Genomic DNA, 17,062 nt, shown 5'->3' on the forward strand with positions numbered 1-17,062 from the left:
GTTTACCTAATGACAAAATTCATAAATGTCTAATAACCATCGAACCTAATTTCTAAGAAAATGTTTAATCTTCACCCTTAAGACATCATTAAAGTCAAATTAAAACCCAAGAGATTAAATTCGTCCCAACATTAATGACATACACACCAAAAAGCTGATATTATTAAAATATAAGTACAACTCGCCAACCGTCATCACTTCCAGTTGATCACCAGGAGTGTACAAGTCCACAAGACCACCAAGTGAAAGTGCGACGAAGAACGACCGCGGTGCACATGCGCAATTGAGAGAAACGACCATATTATAAGTATATAGCGGACCAGTTGCCACTTCTTGGTTAGTGACCGATCCAGCAGTATGGTTGCCAAAGGAGTTTGGCTGTGCTTTTTATTGTTCGGCGCATCTGGTGAGTACTTTGAGTATATTATTTATTTCTTTTGGGTTTCGTGACATTTGCGCACGACGGTACCGAACTTTCAAGGTCGTTTCTGTGTGGTCATTTCTATTTTTAGTCGAGAGATGGTACCTTTTTGGTTGTTATAAGCCGGTATACAAGGGTACAAATTAAAAGGGTAGAAAGGTGAAATTAAATTATTATTATTTTTATATTATTTAAAGGCAAATAGGACGTAAATATAGAGAATAGTTAAATAAGAATATAAGATAAAACAATTTTTTTTTCAGTTTTGGCAAAAATTGAGATGATATTTTTTCAAACAAATTTAACTGAAGTTGTGCATGATATATGACAATCATGCAATCACAAATATTTTTTTTAAATGTATTTAAGGGAATTGTTGCATAGATATAGATGTACATTGAGATTCATTTTTATTATTTTTACTTAACTTAGCGGCGAATTAATAATACTGAATGAATTTAAAATCCATTTTAATTTATAGAAAATGATTTTTGGCAGTAGGAATTTTTCTTCTTAGTTTATTGGACTTAATGAAATTTTAAAGCCTTAAAAAAATATAATTTGTGCATAACTTGGGAGGATTTGGCTAAATTCTGTTTTGACAAATTAATTTTCATGCATAATTTATGTTGTTATGATATTCATTTTTCTAGCGAAGTTTTAAATATTAATACAATGTTCTGTTTTTAAAATTTAACATAAAAACATTTGACATATAAATTTATATAAGACTAAATCTAGAGGGTGTGACATTTATGTTAATAATTAATAAATTAATTGATTTCTGTACAGAATGTCGAACGTTGCGGCACATTTACATAACGACGTTATGTACATGGTCGCGGCAGATACTTTCTCTTTTATTCGTTTGTTTCAATATACACCTCTATATAGGATGTTATTTATTTACTAAAGTTTAGTACATAAAATCATAAATTAAGCAGGTTTGTTTTCGAATTTGGCAGAAGTCATTGATGATTCAAGACATGTTCGATAAGAAAAACGGTTTTTAATCCTAAGTGTGCGTAGAATTTATAATTTTTAATACTGTAAAAATTGGGTTCATTAATTAAGTCAAAATAACTGTTACTTATGATTGTCATATTAATTATTTGATTCGTTAGTATTATGTTTTATTTGGGACTGATAAAATAGTGATAAAATATTAAAGAATCGTAGAAAAATCGCCTGATCTTGCAGCCGCCATTTTAAAAGTTTGAATGTCGTTTTTACGTCAAAAAAATCTTGTATAAACTATATGAATTATACCTAAGTAGATAATCGAGTCTAAAAAGGGTGAAATGCTTGGAATAAAATCACAACTTATTACATGAATCAATATCTCCAATAACTGAAAGACAAAAAAAATACGATGAAATTCTGAAATCAGCGAAAAAATGACTCCAACGACATGAAATAAAACAAAATGTTTTCAAAATACTAAAATAACAATTACTACTTCTGTAACACTCCGGAATGCCTTTTAATAACGTTCTATACGAATTATCGAAAAATTGTTTTACTGACTTTTTTTGTTGAAAAATTGTTTATAAGAGGGGTGGGGGTTATACGTATTGTGTATATATATATAATTCAGTGACATCATAGATACCTTTTTTTGGTTAGGCTTGGAAAAACATTTAAAAAAAAAACACAACACAGAGTTAGAAAAACTTAAATTTTCCAAAAATGAAAAAATGAAATTTAAAGAATAAATTATGAGTAGAAAAGCAACAATCGTCTTTTAAAAAATACCATTCGTTGAGTCTCTTATGTGCATATTCCTAAAAAGGTTTCCAATTTCAATTTTTTTATCTGAATGAATGCGTTTATACATTTATTATTCTAGTTTTAACCACATAAAACGAAATATGCAAAAATACCCCAAAAAAATAAATAATCAACGATAATCGGCGAGTCAATATCAAGGCAAGCAAAAAAAAGGCCCCAAGACAAAGCCACACTTTCCGGTAAAGTGATTTGCCTAAACAATTCACAAAGAGTAATAATAACTTTTACTTTTGCACCCATAGTCATGGAACCTGTATCTTCAAGGTTGATTTGTAGACGCGGAGAATAATTCAGTAACCATTTTGTTGACTGCACGCTGAATTAATATGAGATTTTACATTTTTATTTTATGCTGATCAGCTTATTTGTCCAAGAATTCTAAAAAAAAACAATTTTTTACGTCCGTCACTCTGTTTGATTAATCATATATTGTGGTCATCAGGCTATTTGTAGCTTAAATTATAGAAAAGCATAAAATACATACTGTTATACATGTTGCACTTAGAACTAAAGAGTTATTATACTATAGAGGAGATCACATATGATTTCAGGATCCAATTGGGTGACCAATCCACATTATTTCACCTTCTACCGTATTTCACATCACAGGAACATTCTGGGTCGTTTAAAAATTTCATATTTCTCATACATTGAGTGATATGACATTTTGATGGTGATTGTTTAGGATATGTCTATATACGATGATTATGTCCCTTTTATTACATTCTACCGCATTCCAGATTCTAGATACAACTTGGATAATCTTGAAGTATAATGATTTTGATGTATTTAACCCAATTAAAGGCATTTTTTACAGCCATACTATAGGAATTTCACATGGACATCTAATCATCATTTTACAATCGAGATACATTTTGGTTTATCCTGAAATATAATTTTTCTGATGTATTACGTGCAACTTTGGACTTATAATGTTATAGCGATCGTTTTAAGCGAAGTTTTAGATGAGTATTTTTGCCAATTTAAAGGTGAAAAGTAATTTTTTTATCATTCTGATGTATTTTTCTGACAAGTATAACTAGAGACAAGAGGCGTCATTTGAAAGCCATACTTTATGATTTCTGGATCTCACATGGTCATTCATACCGATTTTTTGGGTTAATTTTTCAATTTCTAATGCATTTCACATTCCAGAAAATTTCTGATGCTTATGATATGTTCCTTTTTTGACGTATTTAGTCCAAATATAGGCGAGGGGTATCATTTCATATCAATCCCCTATAAATTCTAAACATCAGAGACATTTATGGTGACTTATTCTGGATCGCCTTGAAGTATATATTAACTATATAACTTATAATAACTGTATTGGCGTATGGTTGACTTTGTTTTATTTAAAAGTCTCTTTTAATTTTATATAAATGCATAACCTCTGTGTAACTAGTAATTATTATCTACAGAGAGTTTCCCTACACATTAAAACCTTATATTACTATTAAAAGAATAAATACATAATTCAAAAAAATTGCTTCATGCTTTTAAATGCCATCGTTGATGCAAGAGATTTAATATAATCGATTAAATTGAAATTTATTTAGACGTGCCTAGTCACCTTGTTGACAATCCTTTTATAACTTCTCAGAAAAAGTTTCCCCGCCGTTAAATACCACATTAATTGCGACATTTAAGATATTTTATAAAGTTTTCTCTCTTGTATTTTTTTTTTGAATTTCCAATACAAAACGTTGTTGTACGGCACAACACCACCGCTTTCGACTGACCTAGATTTTCGTGTATTTTTATGGCTAATTTTTTTGCTTAATATGGCGTTATACGAATGTCTTTTAATTATTCTGTTTTGTAGCGCGATGGTATTGCAAATTGGCCGTCAATTAAACACGATTTCGATACGTTTAGTAATAGAACTAGTTGAAAATATGTCCTTTTAGATATAATATTCCACTAGGGAGTTCGTGGTAAAAATAAACATTCCTATTATATTCGAATCAATTGCAGACATTTCTATCCAGAATATCGCTGTCAGGTTTCCATTTAATGTAAGACTATTTGAATTGGGCTTTCATTAATTTCAAAGTACATAAAAAGCAAATGAATGAAAAAGTAATATATAAATATTTTATTATCAAAATACACTACCAAATCAATATTAAGCCACTGGTAAGCGAAGAAATTATTAAAAATCTATTCATAACTTAATTGAACATGATATACATTGTTTTATTCGATTATCGCAATATTAATTCAACTTTCTCGCCAAATCTCATCATTCAGGATGATAAATTTTCGTTAACTGTAGAAGTGGAAATGAGGCGACAAATATTCTGTGAATAGCACTGAACATAAAATTGATAATACTAATAGTTTAAATATAAATAACTGCATAACCTAAATGTTTCTTAACAATTAACTACATGGGTGGAACTGAGACTGCCGTCTCAGTTCATGCAAGAGATCATGCAAGAAAATCATCATGATAAAACTTTTGATAGGTCAAACTTCCAGAAACGTCTTCGAAGCGCATAAACATTCAATCTTTTACAATGAGTGGGATAAAAATGGATATATGTAGACATAACCCGACTGTTATAATATATCTTTAGCAATTCAAAATTGACACGTCAATAATGTGAATTAAGAGTATTAGTGCGACTGAGACAGCCAATGATACAAGAAAATTATAACGATGAAACTTTAGTTTATATGTCAAACTTCAAAGGCCGTTGTTATAGTTTACAAATGTTCAATCTTTTACAATAAATGCGATAGACATAACTCTACTATTATAATAACATATCTTTAGTGATTTACAGTTGACACGTCAATAGTGTCAATTACATGATAATGAGACAATCAACAATTCAAGAAAATAATAAAGATAAAGTCCAGTTCAGAGATCTATCAGAATCTTTGATGTGTCGCAGATGCCGCACTAAATAGTCCGTGCGTCTATGTCGTATTTATTGTCGCATGATATACCCCTTTAAATGGCAAAATTTCAAATAGTTTATCTATGAAATCATTTTAAATATACGTAAAGCCCCATGTTTTACACTATTTTTTATTTTTCTTTCGAAAATGTCAATTTTTACAAAAAAAATAATATCACAAGAAAATAATATCAAAAAGTTGACCGCGGTCTAAAATCCAAGCATTTTACAAATCATTTTAAACACTCGCAGCACTCCTAGACTGTCACCTCTTTTTAGCTAGTCTATTAAACAAAGATAAAACACCTGCGATCTGGCGATTCCTACTTTAGGCTGTGCAAGTGATCGTGTATCTCTCTCTATCTCACTGATTTTAAAGATTACGGGGCCGTACCCAGATAAATTTTTGGACTGTTTTTGTGTTACGTCGTGGTTTTAAAGAGATCTTTAAGAATCAATCAATCAATCAATTAGTTCTGTTGGATGGGTTTAATAGTTGGGAGGGGGGTCATGTGAAGTTATTATTATTTGATGAGTTTTGCCGGTTTTGCTTTTTACACGTTTATGAAAGTGAAGAATTTAGAATTTGGCCTGCATTCGTCTAAATTTTTTTCAGTTTTTACTATAGGGAAGTGTGTTTTTTATTTGTATGTGTGTGGTTTTGTTTTGATATTATACCTAAAGACCTTAAAATGTTTCGACCCTGGGAAAATAGGCAGAAAAATTTGGCAAATAAGGAGGAAAGTGTGAAAAGTGAACAAGAAAGATAATAACATTTGTGATGAAAACAATAAGAGTGATCTGGACAGTGATTTAGACTCATACAGTTCTGATGGTTCATTTTCTAGTGTTGAGGAAGCAGAGGAAGAAGCCAGGGAAGTAAAAGCTACAGAGGAAAATCAAGGGGTTTTAAAACGTAATAGTTTAAGTACAGACGCCAAACAAATATATTTAAATGTCTATAACAATCTAAGGAATGATCCACAGATCACAAATGATTGTAGTGCTTTGCAAAAAACAGCGTTTTTAACAGGGGTTCCATATAGTATAATATGCTATTTTCTAAAAAAAGGGATTAAAGACAGAAAAAAAAGGAAAGATGCAGGACAATCAAAGTTGTGTATTCTAAACACAAAAACAATGAGGTTCCAACTATAGAGATGGTTGAGGACACCTTATCGGCAAGGGACAAACATTTCGCAGTCTCAACCTTGCGAAGATACCTAATAAAACTTGGATTTAAGTTTAAGATGGTTATCAAAAGGGCTGCTGTAATGGAAAGTACTCGAATTGTCAGGTGGCGTATAGAATATTTGGAGAATGTTAAAAAATTTCAGGAGGAAGAAAGATCCATACATTATTTAGATGAAACCTGATATGATCCATATGACATGACAAAAAGGGTTAGACTGATAATTCTAACAAATGTGTCCTAAAAGATGTTCCACCAAACAGGAGATATTATTCATTATGGTTCAAAAGAAGGTTGGGTGAAAGATGGACTGAAATTGTGTAGCAAAAAAATAGAAGACTGCAATGTGGACTATCATAGAAAAATGCATGCAGATATATTTGAAACCTGGTTTGAGATAACGTTAATTCCAAATTTAAAGAAAAACAGTGTGATTGTTATGGATAATGCATCATACAATTCAAGACTTTCTGAAAAAATCCCAAACACATCTTCACATAAATTGGAAATTGAGACATTTTTAATGATCTTTATTTTCAGGAATCTTATACTAAGAAACATTTATTGGAAGTTATAAATACCAAATCATGGGAAAAGCAGTATGTAGTAGATAACATAGCTAAAAAGTATGATCATACTGTCCTCAGACTTCCTCCATAATATCGTGTATTTAATCCTATGGAGTTGATTTAGGGACAACTAAAAGGGAGAGTTCGCAGGAAAAATAAGTGTCCAAAATTTTATTAAGGAGAAAGTTATGAATTTAGGAGAGGAAGAGTGGAGAAAGTCTGAGAAAAAAATTATGAAATACGAAGAGAAATATCGTAATTGTTAGTATCGTAAAGGATAGTTGATTTTGCTATCAACTATCCTGAATTTCTAACTTAATAAAACTAAACCCAAAAATCCCAAATAATAATGTTTTAAATACAAATAAATTTTAAGGCCGGACCTGTGCAACTTTTCACGTTTGAGTGGCTGTGACTGAGGTCAGACGTCGAACAAAATAGTACGTGGGCGCATGTAGTCACATTTTACGAATCAAATGTATATATTCTTAAAAAAAAATGCTTAAAACATTTATTAATTTAATGGAATGATTAAATATCGCTTAGAATATTACTTTATCACTCTTTCCACATGAAATTTTGCGATTTAAACATGCATGTCATGTGACAATACAAGCAACACCGGCACACAGATTATTCGCGGCACATCAAAGATTCTAATAGATCTCTGAACTGAACTATAAAACTTCAGTTTGATATGTCAAATTTCCAGAACCTTTTTGCATTTTATAAACGTTTAATCTTTTACAATGGGTGGAATAAAGATGGATATATGTAGATATAGTCCTATTGTAGCAACAACATATCTTAAGCGATTTAAAATCAATCGAACATTATTGACGTATGTTTATTAAATGTATAAGTGAGATTGAAGCAGCCAATATGTTAGGAAATTTATAACAATGAAACTTTAATTCGGCAAACTTCCAAGGCGGTCTTCGATGATTTATAAATATTCAAAGTTCAATTTTTTACAATGAGTGATATAAAAAGGTAACGTATAGACATAACCATATTTTTATAATAACATATCTTTAGCGAATCACAGTTGATACGTCAATAATGGCAATTAATTCTATTAGTGAGAATGAGACGGTCAATATATTTTTTCGTGAAGAATTGAAGTTCTTGCACTCTCGCATTTTTGAAATATTAGCTAGACAGGTTAAAGTTTCAAGACCGGCCTTGCAGCTTTCAAATATTTATCTTTTCTAAGGAGTGGAGCATCCCATTCAAATCTCCCGCCAAATAACTTATTTAGAGTGGTTTGAGTTTTGACACTTTAATATATTGTCAATTAGCTCTACGAATACAACCAATCATTTCAGAGAATTAAAGTGATAAACGTCCTAATTCACCATTTTTAAACGACGTCTTATGGTATGACATATTGGTTTTACTATCTTGTATCCATAGGAAAAGGCAATGGTGTCTTCTGTCTCTAGAGCTTATTTTTTCTTTAGTGAGATTTTAACAAATTTCTCCTTAAAATTGATGAGTTTGACAAACTTTCAAAGCCTCGTCGACAGTTTATAAATCTTTTTCAATGTGTGGAAAAAAATGGGGTTCAGTTGTAGACCAGTTTAATTAAGCAGCACCTTACAACAAGCTTTAATGGCGTACCGTTATATTTTAAGAAATACAGCCGATTATGATAATGTGTGAGATTAGTGAGTGATCATGAGGTTCGTAACATCAAAAAAACAGATAGATATTAAAAGTACGAATTCAAATGAAAATTAGACAGATTTTTGTTGTGTTTTGAAGTGACTCAATGTTTAAAAACACATTTCAATTGAAAATGCATTGAATACCTATCAGAAATGAGGAACAGAAGAAAGGAAATAGAGAATACAGATTCAAGAAAATTATCAATGTTATAATTCTAATTTAACTCGCAAAGCATCTTGGCTCTCAGCAGAGGGTTCTAAAAAGTCGAAACAACCACAACAGAACAGGAAATTAAAACTCTTTTTGAATGATCACTCTTTCCAGTCGGATAACGAATTTCTATTTTAAATGTTTGCTATTTTCAGTGTTTGCGCAAGATGATGGAGAGGGTGACGGTGAACCCACCGCAGACGAACTGTGCAAAGACAGACCAGCAGACGAGTATTTCAGATTGTCCACAGATGGAGACTGCAGGGATGTAGTAAGGTAAGAAATACCCCCTTAATCACCCCTCTTGAACCATCTTTTAACATATTATCTGGTTTTAGGTGCGATTCTAATAGTGATAATGGAGTTACCAGACTGGCTTCAGTCCGGTGTCCTACAGGTTTAGCGTTCGACATCGATCGTCAAACTTGCGATTGGAGAACGAATGTTAAAAATTGTGATAGAGTCGAGAGTAAGTCGATATAGAAGGATCAGTGACTATGATATCACTCGCTGTTATTATTCTGGTTTTCCCAAAAGGGATTTTTTTCATATTAAAACAAAGATATTTGACGAGTATTCCTGGTCACTTTTTCTTGGTCAAAGCAACTAATATTAAGAGAAACTGTTTTGCCGTCATCCAGGTGTACAAAGTCCGGTTTAAAACAAATCACGTGTCCCAGCGGATTGGCGTTTGACATCGACAAGCAAACTTGTGACTGGAAAGGCAAAGTCACAACTTGCGATAAACTCGAAAGTAAGTCGTCGCGCTTGCGTCTTAAACGACCGGGCGCGATGGTGAAGGTATTAGAGGGACGGAGAAAACAACATACAATTTTAACGGTTTTGGGTTTGAATACAAATTTTTAGGTTGTCTGTTTTAATGGATGTTACGTCACTATTTAAATGAATAAAAAATTGTGTTTTCTAGAAAGCTAAATTACTTTACGCGCTAGTATATAAAAGGTTACAATTTTCAAATGTTAATGTTTTTCAAAGAGTAAAACATCTCATCAATAATTCAAACTTCCCGCCAACAAATATATCTTAAGTATTTGTGACACGTTAGTATGGTCTTATTAATTGTTAACTGTATAAGAAAAAGTGAGACGACCCCATTTTTACAAGATTTTATTGAATAAAAGAATTGTTTTATAAGGGATAAAAGGCTTTCAGTGAGTGGAACAAAGATGACTCTAGGCCAATTGCATTCCCGTCTTGTCGAATTTTACTGTAACTTTCACTGATATACTAGAACGACTCAACTCTATGCAAAAAAAAAAATATTTTAAAAGATTTTTTTTAAATTGCATTTTTCAACTATTTTTTATTTTTCAATGAGTAGAACATCCCATCAATAATTCAAATTTGCCGCCAAATAACTAGTCTTTACAGATTTAGTACAATATTTTCAAGTGCCTGTATGAGTAGCAATAAGACAATTATTAACATGAAAGCATTTTAATGATAAACGTCAAAATCCACTATTTTTAGATAATGTTTTATGGGACAAAAAAGTATCTTTACCAACTTGTAACTACGCATATCAAAAGTATGCAGCTTTTACTGTCATTATAGGTATTATAGCCATTTTTCCATTAATTAAAAACAGTTTTTTTTAGTACATAAAATTAGATATCCAGTTGTAGATAAGTGAAGAAGTGCGCCTTTGCAATTCATAAATATTTTTTTCCATGGAACAATGATGTATCATTGTAGATGATATGTTGATATCATTGTAGACCAGTTGAATGGTCGTTTCGAATTAACCCTTGAAAATATCATCATATTGAATAGGTGTCACTATAAGACCGTTTTTAAGATGCATGTTGAAGCAGGAAAAATGTCAAAAATTATATCAATTTTCTTAAAATTTTCTATATATTTGCGATAATATATTCCCCTTGATTCCACAGAAAGTTTTCAAAAATCGACTTTTTTAGATCATTTTGTCCTTTCTGGGGCTTGTCCGGTTTATACGACTCATCAAAAATCTTTATTTTCTTCAGAAGAAGATTAAAATAAAGAGTGTTGGTTAGTGATAAAACTATTATGTGATTTAAGCATCACACCAAAGTTTCCAACCATAGGACCAGACTTATTGTACTCGCCCAATTATTTATGTATTCTACACACCCTAAGGATGGCTTTGATTAATCTGTACAGCTCTTCTGCCGCTGTAGTATTTGGTCTAAAGGTCTAGCGTAAGTTTCTGATTCCTCTTTGCAAAGACGACTAGTCTAATAAGGTGGCTTTTATTTGCCAAAAGTACGATTCAACAGCGCTTTTTTTGTTTATCAAACATTTCTAATAAAGGCAGTTCCATACCAGCTTCTGGCTGATCAGCTTAGGGATTCTAAACGTTGTCAGATATTTACTTTTCTTGATGTATCTAGCCAAGTGATTAAAATTTTAAAGAGAGCACATCTGGCTCTTGAGAGACCTGAGTTAATCTGGCGGCTGGAATTTAAAAGTCATCAGTTTTCATTGATATTGTCAGTTCCATTTATATAATTAAAATTATCAAATGTTTCTTTTGCTAATAGGTGGGAAAGAAGTTAATTTTTTTGAGTAATATTTCTTCTATTTTTGATGAGACTATAGAAGGCCCAATAGTAAGTGAAGCCAGTTAAAGCCTATAATCTGAAAAACATATATCTAAGATATTATCCAATTGTCCTCTCAAGATACCTCCAAGCGTATCTTCTATACAATAAAGGGCAAACATCAAATATCCGTTCAGGCGCAAACATGGAATTTCATATTTGGACAGTCTTGGTAATGCATAGTATCTATGGATAGCTTTCTTAATGCCATATTTGCTAAGTTCAGTCTTAGGCTCCTTGCATTGATATTGAGAATTGTTAGCTCATTGGAAGTTCTGGCGAAATTTTCTCTTTTGTTGTTGAGTAATTACTGTCAATTCCAATTTTATATAAAGAAGATTTTCCGTTAGAATGGAGTTTAGTTACCACACTATCACAGTCTGCAGGGATCTTTTCTTTCTTCTTTATATATTCGAGGACCGATTTATAAGAAGCTGTAAGTACAATCTGGCTAAGGTAAAACACTTCTTAGATTGCATTCCGATTATTCGCAATATCATCATAAAAAGTGGTTTATAAGTCAGTAGTTTTAGTGCTGATAGAGTTACAATTATCCCTGGAAACTGTTTGTTATTATAGGCCCTCCTGTTATTTTCTCTCGCAAATTCGAGTATCGCAAACATTTCTGTCAAAGCAAGATTTCTTAACGGAACGCGTCTGTGTATTAGTGTATTAAAACTCCACAAATCCTACAGTCGCAGTTTTTCCACTCTTCTCTGCTTGAATATATACTGTCGAAGAGTAAATCAGAAATGTGATCAGATTTAGTAATTTACATGGACTTTGGTATATAACTAGGTCAAGATTTCCTGTACCATCTTCGGTTGTTATTGTCTATAAATTTGTCTAATAATCAGATTACTGTATCTTAGTTAAACTTAACTATAAACTGTTAATCGATCAGTTTGGTATTGGTTGTAAACGTATTTTTCATTTAATTAAATAGTGACATAACACATAATAAAATAAGTAACTTATTATAAATTCATTACAATACACAATTTCCTTAATTCAAATTTCGTTTTGTAAAATTAGTAAACTTAAATTGGTTGAAGTGTATTCAAATCCAGCTTGAAATTGTTGGGGAACCCAATGGCACACCTCTATATACAAGAAATAAGGTTTTGGACATTTTTTTGTTAAAATATGTGTCACAGTCTGTATATTTTTAGACAGTGACACAGATTTTAGATAATTTGCTTTTACACAAAAAGAAACGACGATTTTGTAGACATTTTCTTTTTTTTTAATTTCTGAGTAGAAAGTAGATGTTTTTGATTGTAGAAATAACTGTTTTGTAGTAAATTATCGTACCTCACTAACTCTTATTTTTACATTATACAATCTCTATCTGTTCTATTTAAGCAATATCGAGATTCTATTCAATTTGCAACAGCAATTAAGGCTGGATTATTGTTATATAATCTTTACGATAAAAATCTTGATACTGCTTATAATGATCTTTCTTCTGTATATAATTTTATTTCACTAATAAATACTAAAACCACTTTTGCATGCTCATACTCAATTTTATTTTCTAACCAACTAATTTGCACTATACGCATGATGTATGTAGATTTCTTTTATTGCATGATTGTTATTTGTTGTTTTATATGTGTTTTTGTTTCTTTTATTTCTTCTTCTATTACATGTGACTAATCAAAGAATTCATTCCGGGTCTTACCTTCCTACTGATTCTTTGCTATTAATGTGTTTTTTTGTTTAATCATTTGGGCAACATTGTTAATTATTGGAAATTTCAAGTTGACTTAAGGATAAATTTATACAATTTTAAAGCCAACTTAACTATACATTAAAAAACTTAAGAAGAAAATTAATCAAAAAATTTGGTTATATTTTTACGGGCAATAAAATTCATAAATATTATTGTTATTGTTTTTAGCTATGAAAAAGACAGAGTACGGAAGATAAATCTATTTGCTTCATGGCAACATTACATATTATCCGATCAATGATCATGATTCTTCTAAGTTTGATTTGGTTATCACATTTAAGAACATACTGTTTTTTTTTGTAATGTTGGCTGCATTGTTAATTATTGGTAACGTTAAGTTGACTTAAAGGTGCATTCACACGATAGCAAAGCAATGCCGCATTTTTTTTTAAAACGAACTATGCTTAAAAAAAAAGACAAAGCTCAAGGTATGATTCCTGTTTGGTTGTGAAACTTTGACAGTTTCAGCGGAAACAGATCTTGATATACAGGCGGAATTTAAGTGGTTATATGATAAAAATGCCCTAAATATATATTGCCACGTTGCCAAAAAACGATTTTTTTAATGTTGCCATATTCTAATAACTTAATACAAGGAGTCAGCTGTAGTAGATACATATATATGTGTGTAATAAATAATTTCCTTTATTTGCAAATTAGTAGTATTTTTAACTTTTTATTTTATCTATGTAATTAACAAATGTTCTTCCTTCTTCGTTTTTCTTATGTGTCATTATCACTTTTCATTCTTCTTTTCTATTTTAAAATTTAAAAGTCTACTTTCTATTTATATATAAATTATATATTACAACACCGATATGCAATAAGTATGTATATATTGTATAAAAAAACGCCAATCGCTATGTACCTATTAAGCCTGATTTAGAAAAATATCCGTCTTTTGCCAGTCTGGCAATGTTGCATATTTTTCAAAATCCAGTCAGCTTGCCTATTAGCAGATAAATAATTTCAGAAAATAAGCACAGAGCAGAAGCAAATAAATGCATCGGAATCAACATTTACTGCTCTCTGCTCTTTTGCATATAATTTTATTTCTATCTACTGCGAACCAGTAAAATCCTAAAATATGCCAACAATGAGCGCGTAAAAATCCTTTTTAGGGAGACATCTTGTAAGAATATAAACCGCCATCATTTTGTTTTCTATTCGAGTGGTGACGATGATGAATAATTTCCAAGATGGCGCTTCTTCAAGATTTTTGCAGTTCAACTTGTCTTTTAGTTCTCCTTACCAACGGTGGTAATGGGTAGGTTTAGGTGCCACTCCCAACTATTAAAAAAAGAAAAATTTAGTGAGGAGGATTTTTATACGCTCACTGTGAATCCGTGTCATGATCAGCTTTATTATTTTCTAACCGAAACATTTAATTCCCTAGAACCTAGAAAAGTGCTTCCCATTTTGAAAACCGACGAACCAGTCTGTCCAGAAAACAAGCTCTCATGCGGTAACGGAGAGTGCGTAGACAAAGAACTTTTCTGTAACGGAAAACCCGACTGCAAAGACGAATCTGATGAAAACGCTTGCTGTAAGTCCTAATAAAGCTCCACATAAGTTCTTTAATTAAATTATGTCTTTTATAGCCGTCGAAACTGATCCCAACAGAGCCCCAGACTGTGACACCACTCAGTGCGTGCTTCCAGATTGTTTCTGTTCTGCTGATGGTACCAGAATCCCCGGTGCTCTGGAACCCGCTAACGTTCCCCAAATGATCACCATCACCTTTAACGGAGCCGTTAACGTAGACAACATTGACTTATATGACGAAATATTTAACGGACAAAGAAACAACCCTAACGGTTGTCAGATCAGAGGAACATTCTTTGTTTCCCATAAATACACCAACTACTCTGCCGTACAAGAATTACACAGAAAAGGACACGAAATCGCTGTATTCTCGCTGACTCATAAAGAAGACCCCAACTATTGGACTCAAGGTTCTTATGATGACTGGTTAGCTGAGATGGCTGGAGCCAGGCTTATTATCGAACGTTTCTCGAACATCACTGATGGCTCCATTATTGGGGTACGTGCTCCTTACTTAAGAGTAGGAGGAAACAAACAATTTGAGATGATGGCTGACCAGTTCTTTGTCTACGACGCATCTATCACCGCTTCTCTGGGACGTGTCCCCATCTGGCCCTACACTTTATACTTCAGAATGCCACACAAGTGTAACGGAAATGCCCACAACTGCCCATCCAGATCCCACCCAGTATGGGAGATTGTCATGAACGAATTGGACAGACGTGACGACCCAACTTTCGACGAATCTCTTCCTGGTTGTCATATGGTTGACTCATGCTCCAATATCCAGTCTGGTGAACAGTTTGGCAGACTATTGAGACACAACTTCAACCGTCACATCAACAGTAACCGTGCCCCATTGGGTCTTCACTTCCACGCTTCCTGGTTGAAGAGCAAGAAAGAATACAAAGAAGAACTTATCAAGTTTATCGAAGAAATGTTGGCCAGGAATGACGTTTACTTTGTAACCAACTTGCAAGTTATCCAATGGATGCAGAACCCTACTGAACTCAACGGTCTGCGTGACTTCCAAGAATGGAAGGAGAAATGTGATATTAAGGGTCAACCTTACTGTTCTCTTCCCAACTCTTGTGCTTTGAATACCAGAGAACTTCCCGGCGAAACTCTCCGTTTGTTCACGTGTATGGAATGCCCGAATAACTACCCATGGATATTGGACCCCACCGGAGACGGTTTCTCCGCTAGGAAGTAGATTATTTATTAAATTATCTTCTTAGGAATTAATTTAAAAGACTTTGTATATAGTTAATATAATTTCCTATCTTTATACCTTCGTTGACGCAGTAAACGTAGAAACTTGCCAAAAGATTGTTTCTGCTATGATTTTCAGATGATAAGAGGTCAATGTTGTAATTTTGATACAAAACACTTTTGTTAAAAAAATAAAATTTCTAAAAAAATATGTTTTTGCGTTTAATTTATGATATGCACATTAAAATTAATTTAGTGGTGCTTAAGTTCTTCATTATGCTATAGAGATATCGCCGATTCAATTTTCTTATCGTAAATTTAAAAAACGACTAATAATTATACCATCATAAGTGTTACACGCAATACGCAACAATTATATTTTATATTTAATTACTGGGACCACCACAATTGAAATCACGCAACTTCTTTAGAGAAACTTTTTCACGTAACCCTACATTGAAACCTTGGCCTCCCTTGTCTCCCTTTTAATCAATTGAACGTGTTGAATATGCCATATACATTGCATTCGGGTGGTTAAAAATTTATAGTTATAAGTCTCCTCTCTAGTTATATTAATTTATTTTAAGTCTACCGCACAATAGCCATTTGTATTTTTGGGGGAGATATAAACTTAAATTTGCTTAGCGAAAATGTAACAATAAATAACTATAAAAATATTTTAACTGAAAATGGTTTTCTTAGTTATATAAATAGACCTACTAGAGTAACATCAGATTGTGAATCCTATATTGACCACTTTTTTATCTACTGTCCCAACAAAATAAAAAATAAATTGACCTTTTTACCATTTATACTAAAGAGTGATGTAACGGATCATTTTCCTATTGCACTGAAACTACAGAAAATTGATAACAATTCAAAAAAATCATGCGATAAAACTTTTGTTATATCTATAGACTATAATAAATTAAATAAAACTCTGGAAGAGGCAAACTGGGAAGTTGTTTACGATAAAGACCAAAGCGAGGAGACATATGAACTTTTTCAAAATATAATAAAAAATGCTATACAATTGGCAAGTACAAAGGTAAATTTTACATCAAAAAATAAAAAACTAAAACCCTGGATCACATCTGGTTTAATTAATTCCATCCGACACCGAGACAAATTAAAAATATCTTATCTAAAAAATAAAAATAATATAACTCTGTTGAATGAGTATAAGAGTTACCGTAATATTTTA

General features: G+C 32.0%; 1 protein-coding gene across 2 annotated transcripts; it reads left to right on the forward strand.

Moving 5' to 3' along the window:
* The first annotated feature begins 204 nt into the window (after positions 1-204).
* LOC126739210 (chitin deacetylase 1) lies at positions 205-16,069 on the forward strand. Of its 2 annotated transcripts, none has more exons than XM_050444786.1 (5): positions 205-406; positions 8,919-9,039; positions 9,102-9,232; positions 14,498-14,647; positions 14,703-16,069. In XM_050444786.1, the coding sequence occupies exons 1-5, from the start codon at positions 358-360 to the stop codon at positions 15,857-15,859; spliced, it is 1,608 nt and encodes a 535-aa protein (XP_050300743.1). In that variant the 5' UTR covers positions 205-357; the 3' UTR covers positions 15,860-16,069. The 2 variants fall into 2 exon arrangements, with proteins under 2 accessions (XP_050300743.1, XP_050300744.1); XM_050444787.1 differs by lacking the exon at positions 9,102-9,232 and adding an exon at positions 9,405-9,517.
* Positions 16,070-17,062: the final 993 nt, after the last annotated feature.

This window comes from Anthonomus grandis, chromosome 8, assembly GCF_022605725.1.
Source record: "Anthonomus grandis grandis chromosome 8, icAntGran1.3, whole genome shotgun sequence".
NCBI classification, from domain to species: Eukaryota; Metazoa; Arthropoda; class Insecta; order Coleoptera; family Curculionidae; genus Anthonomus; species Anthonomus grandis.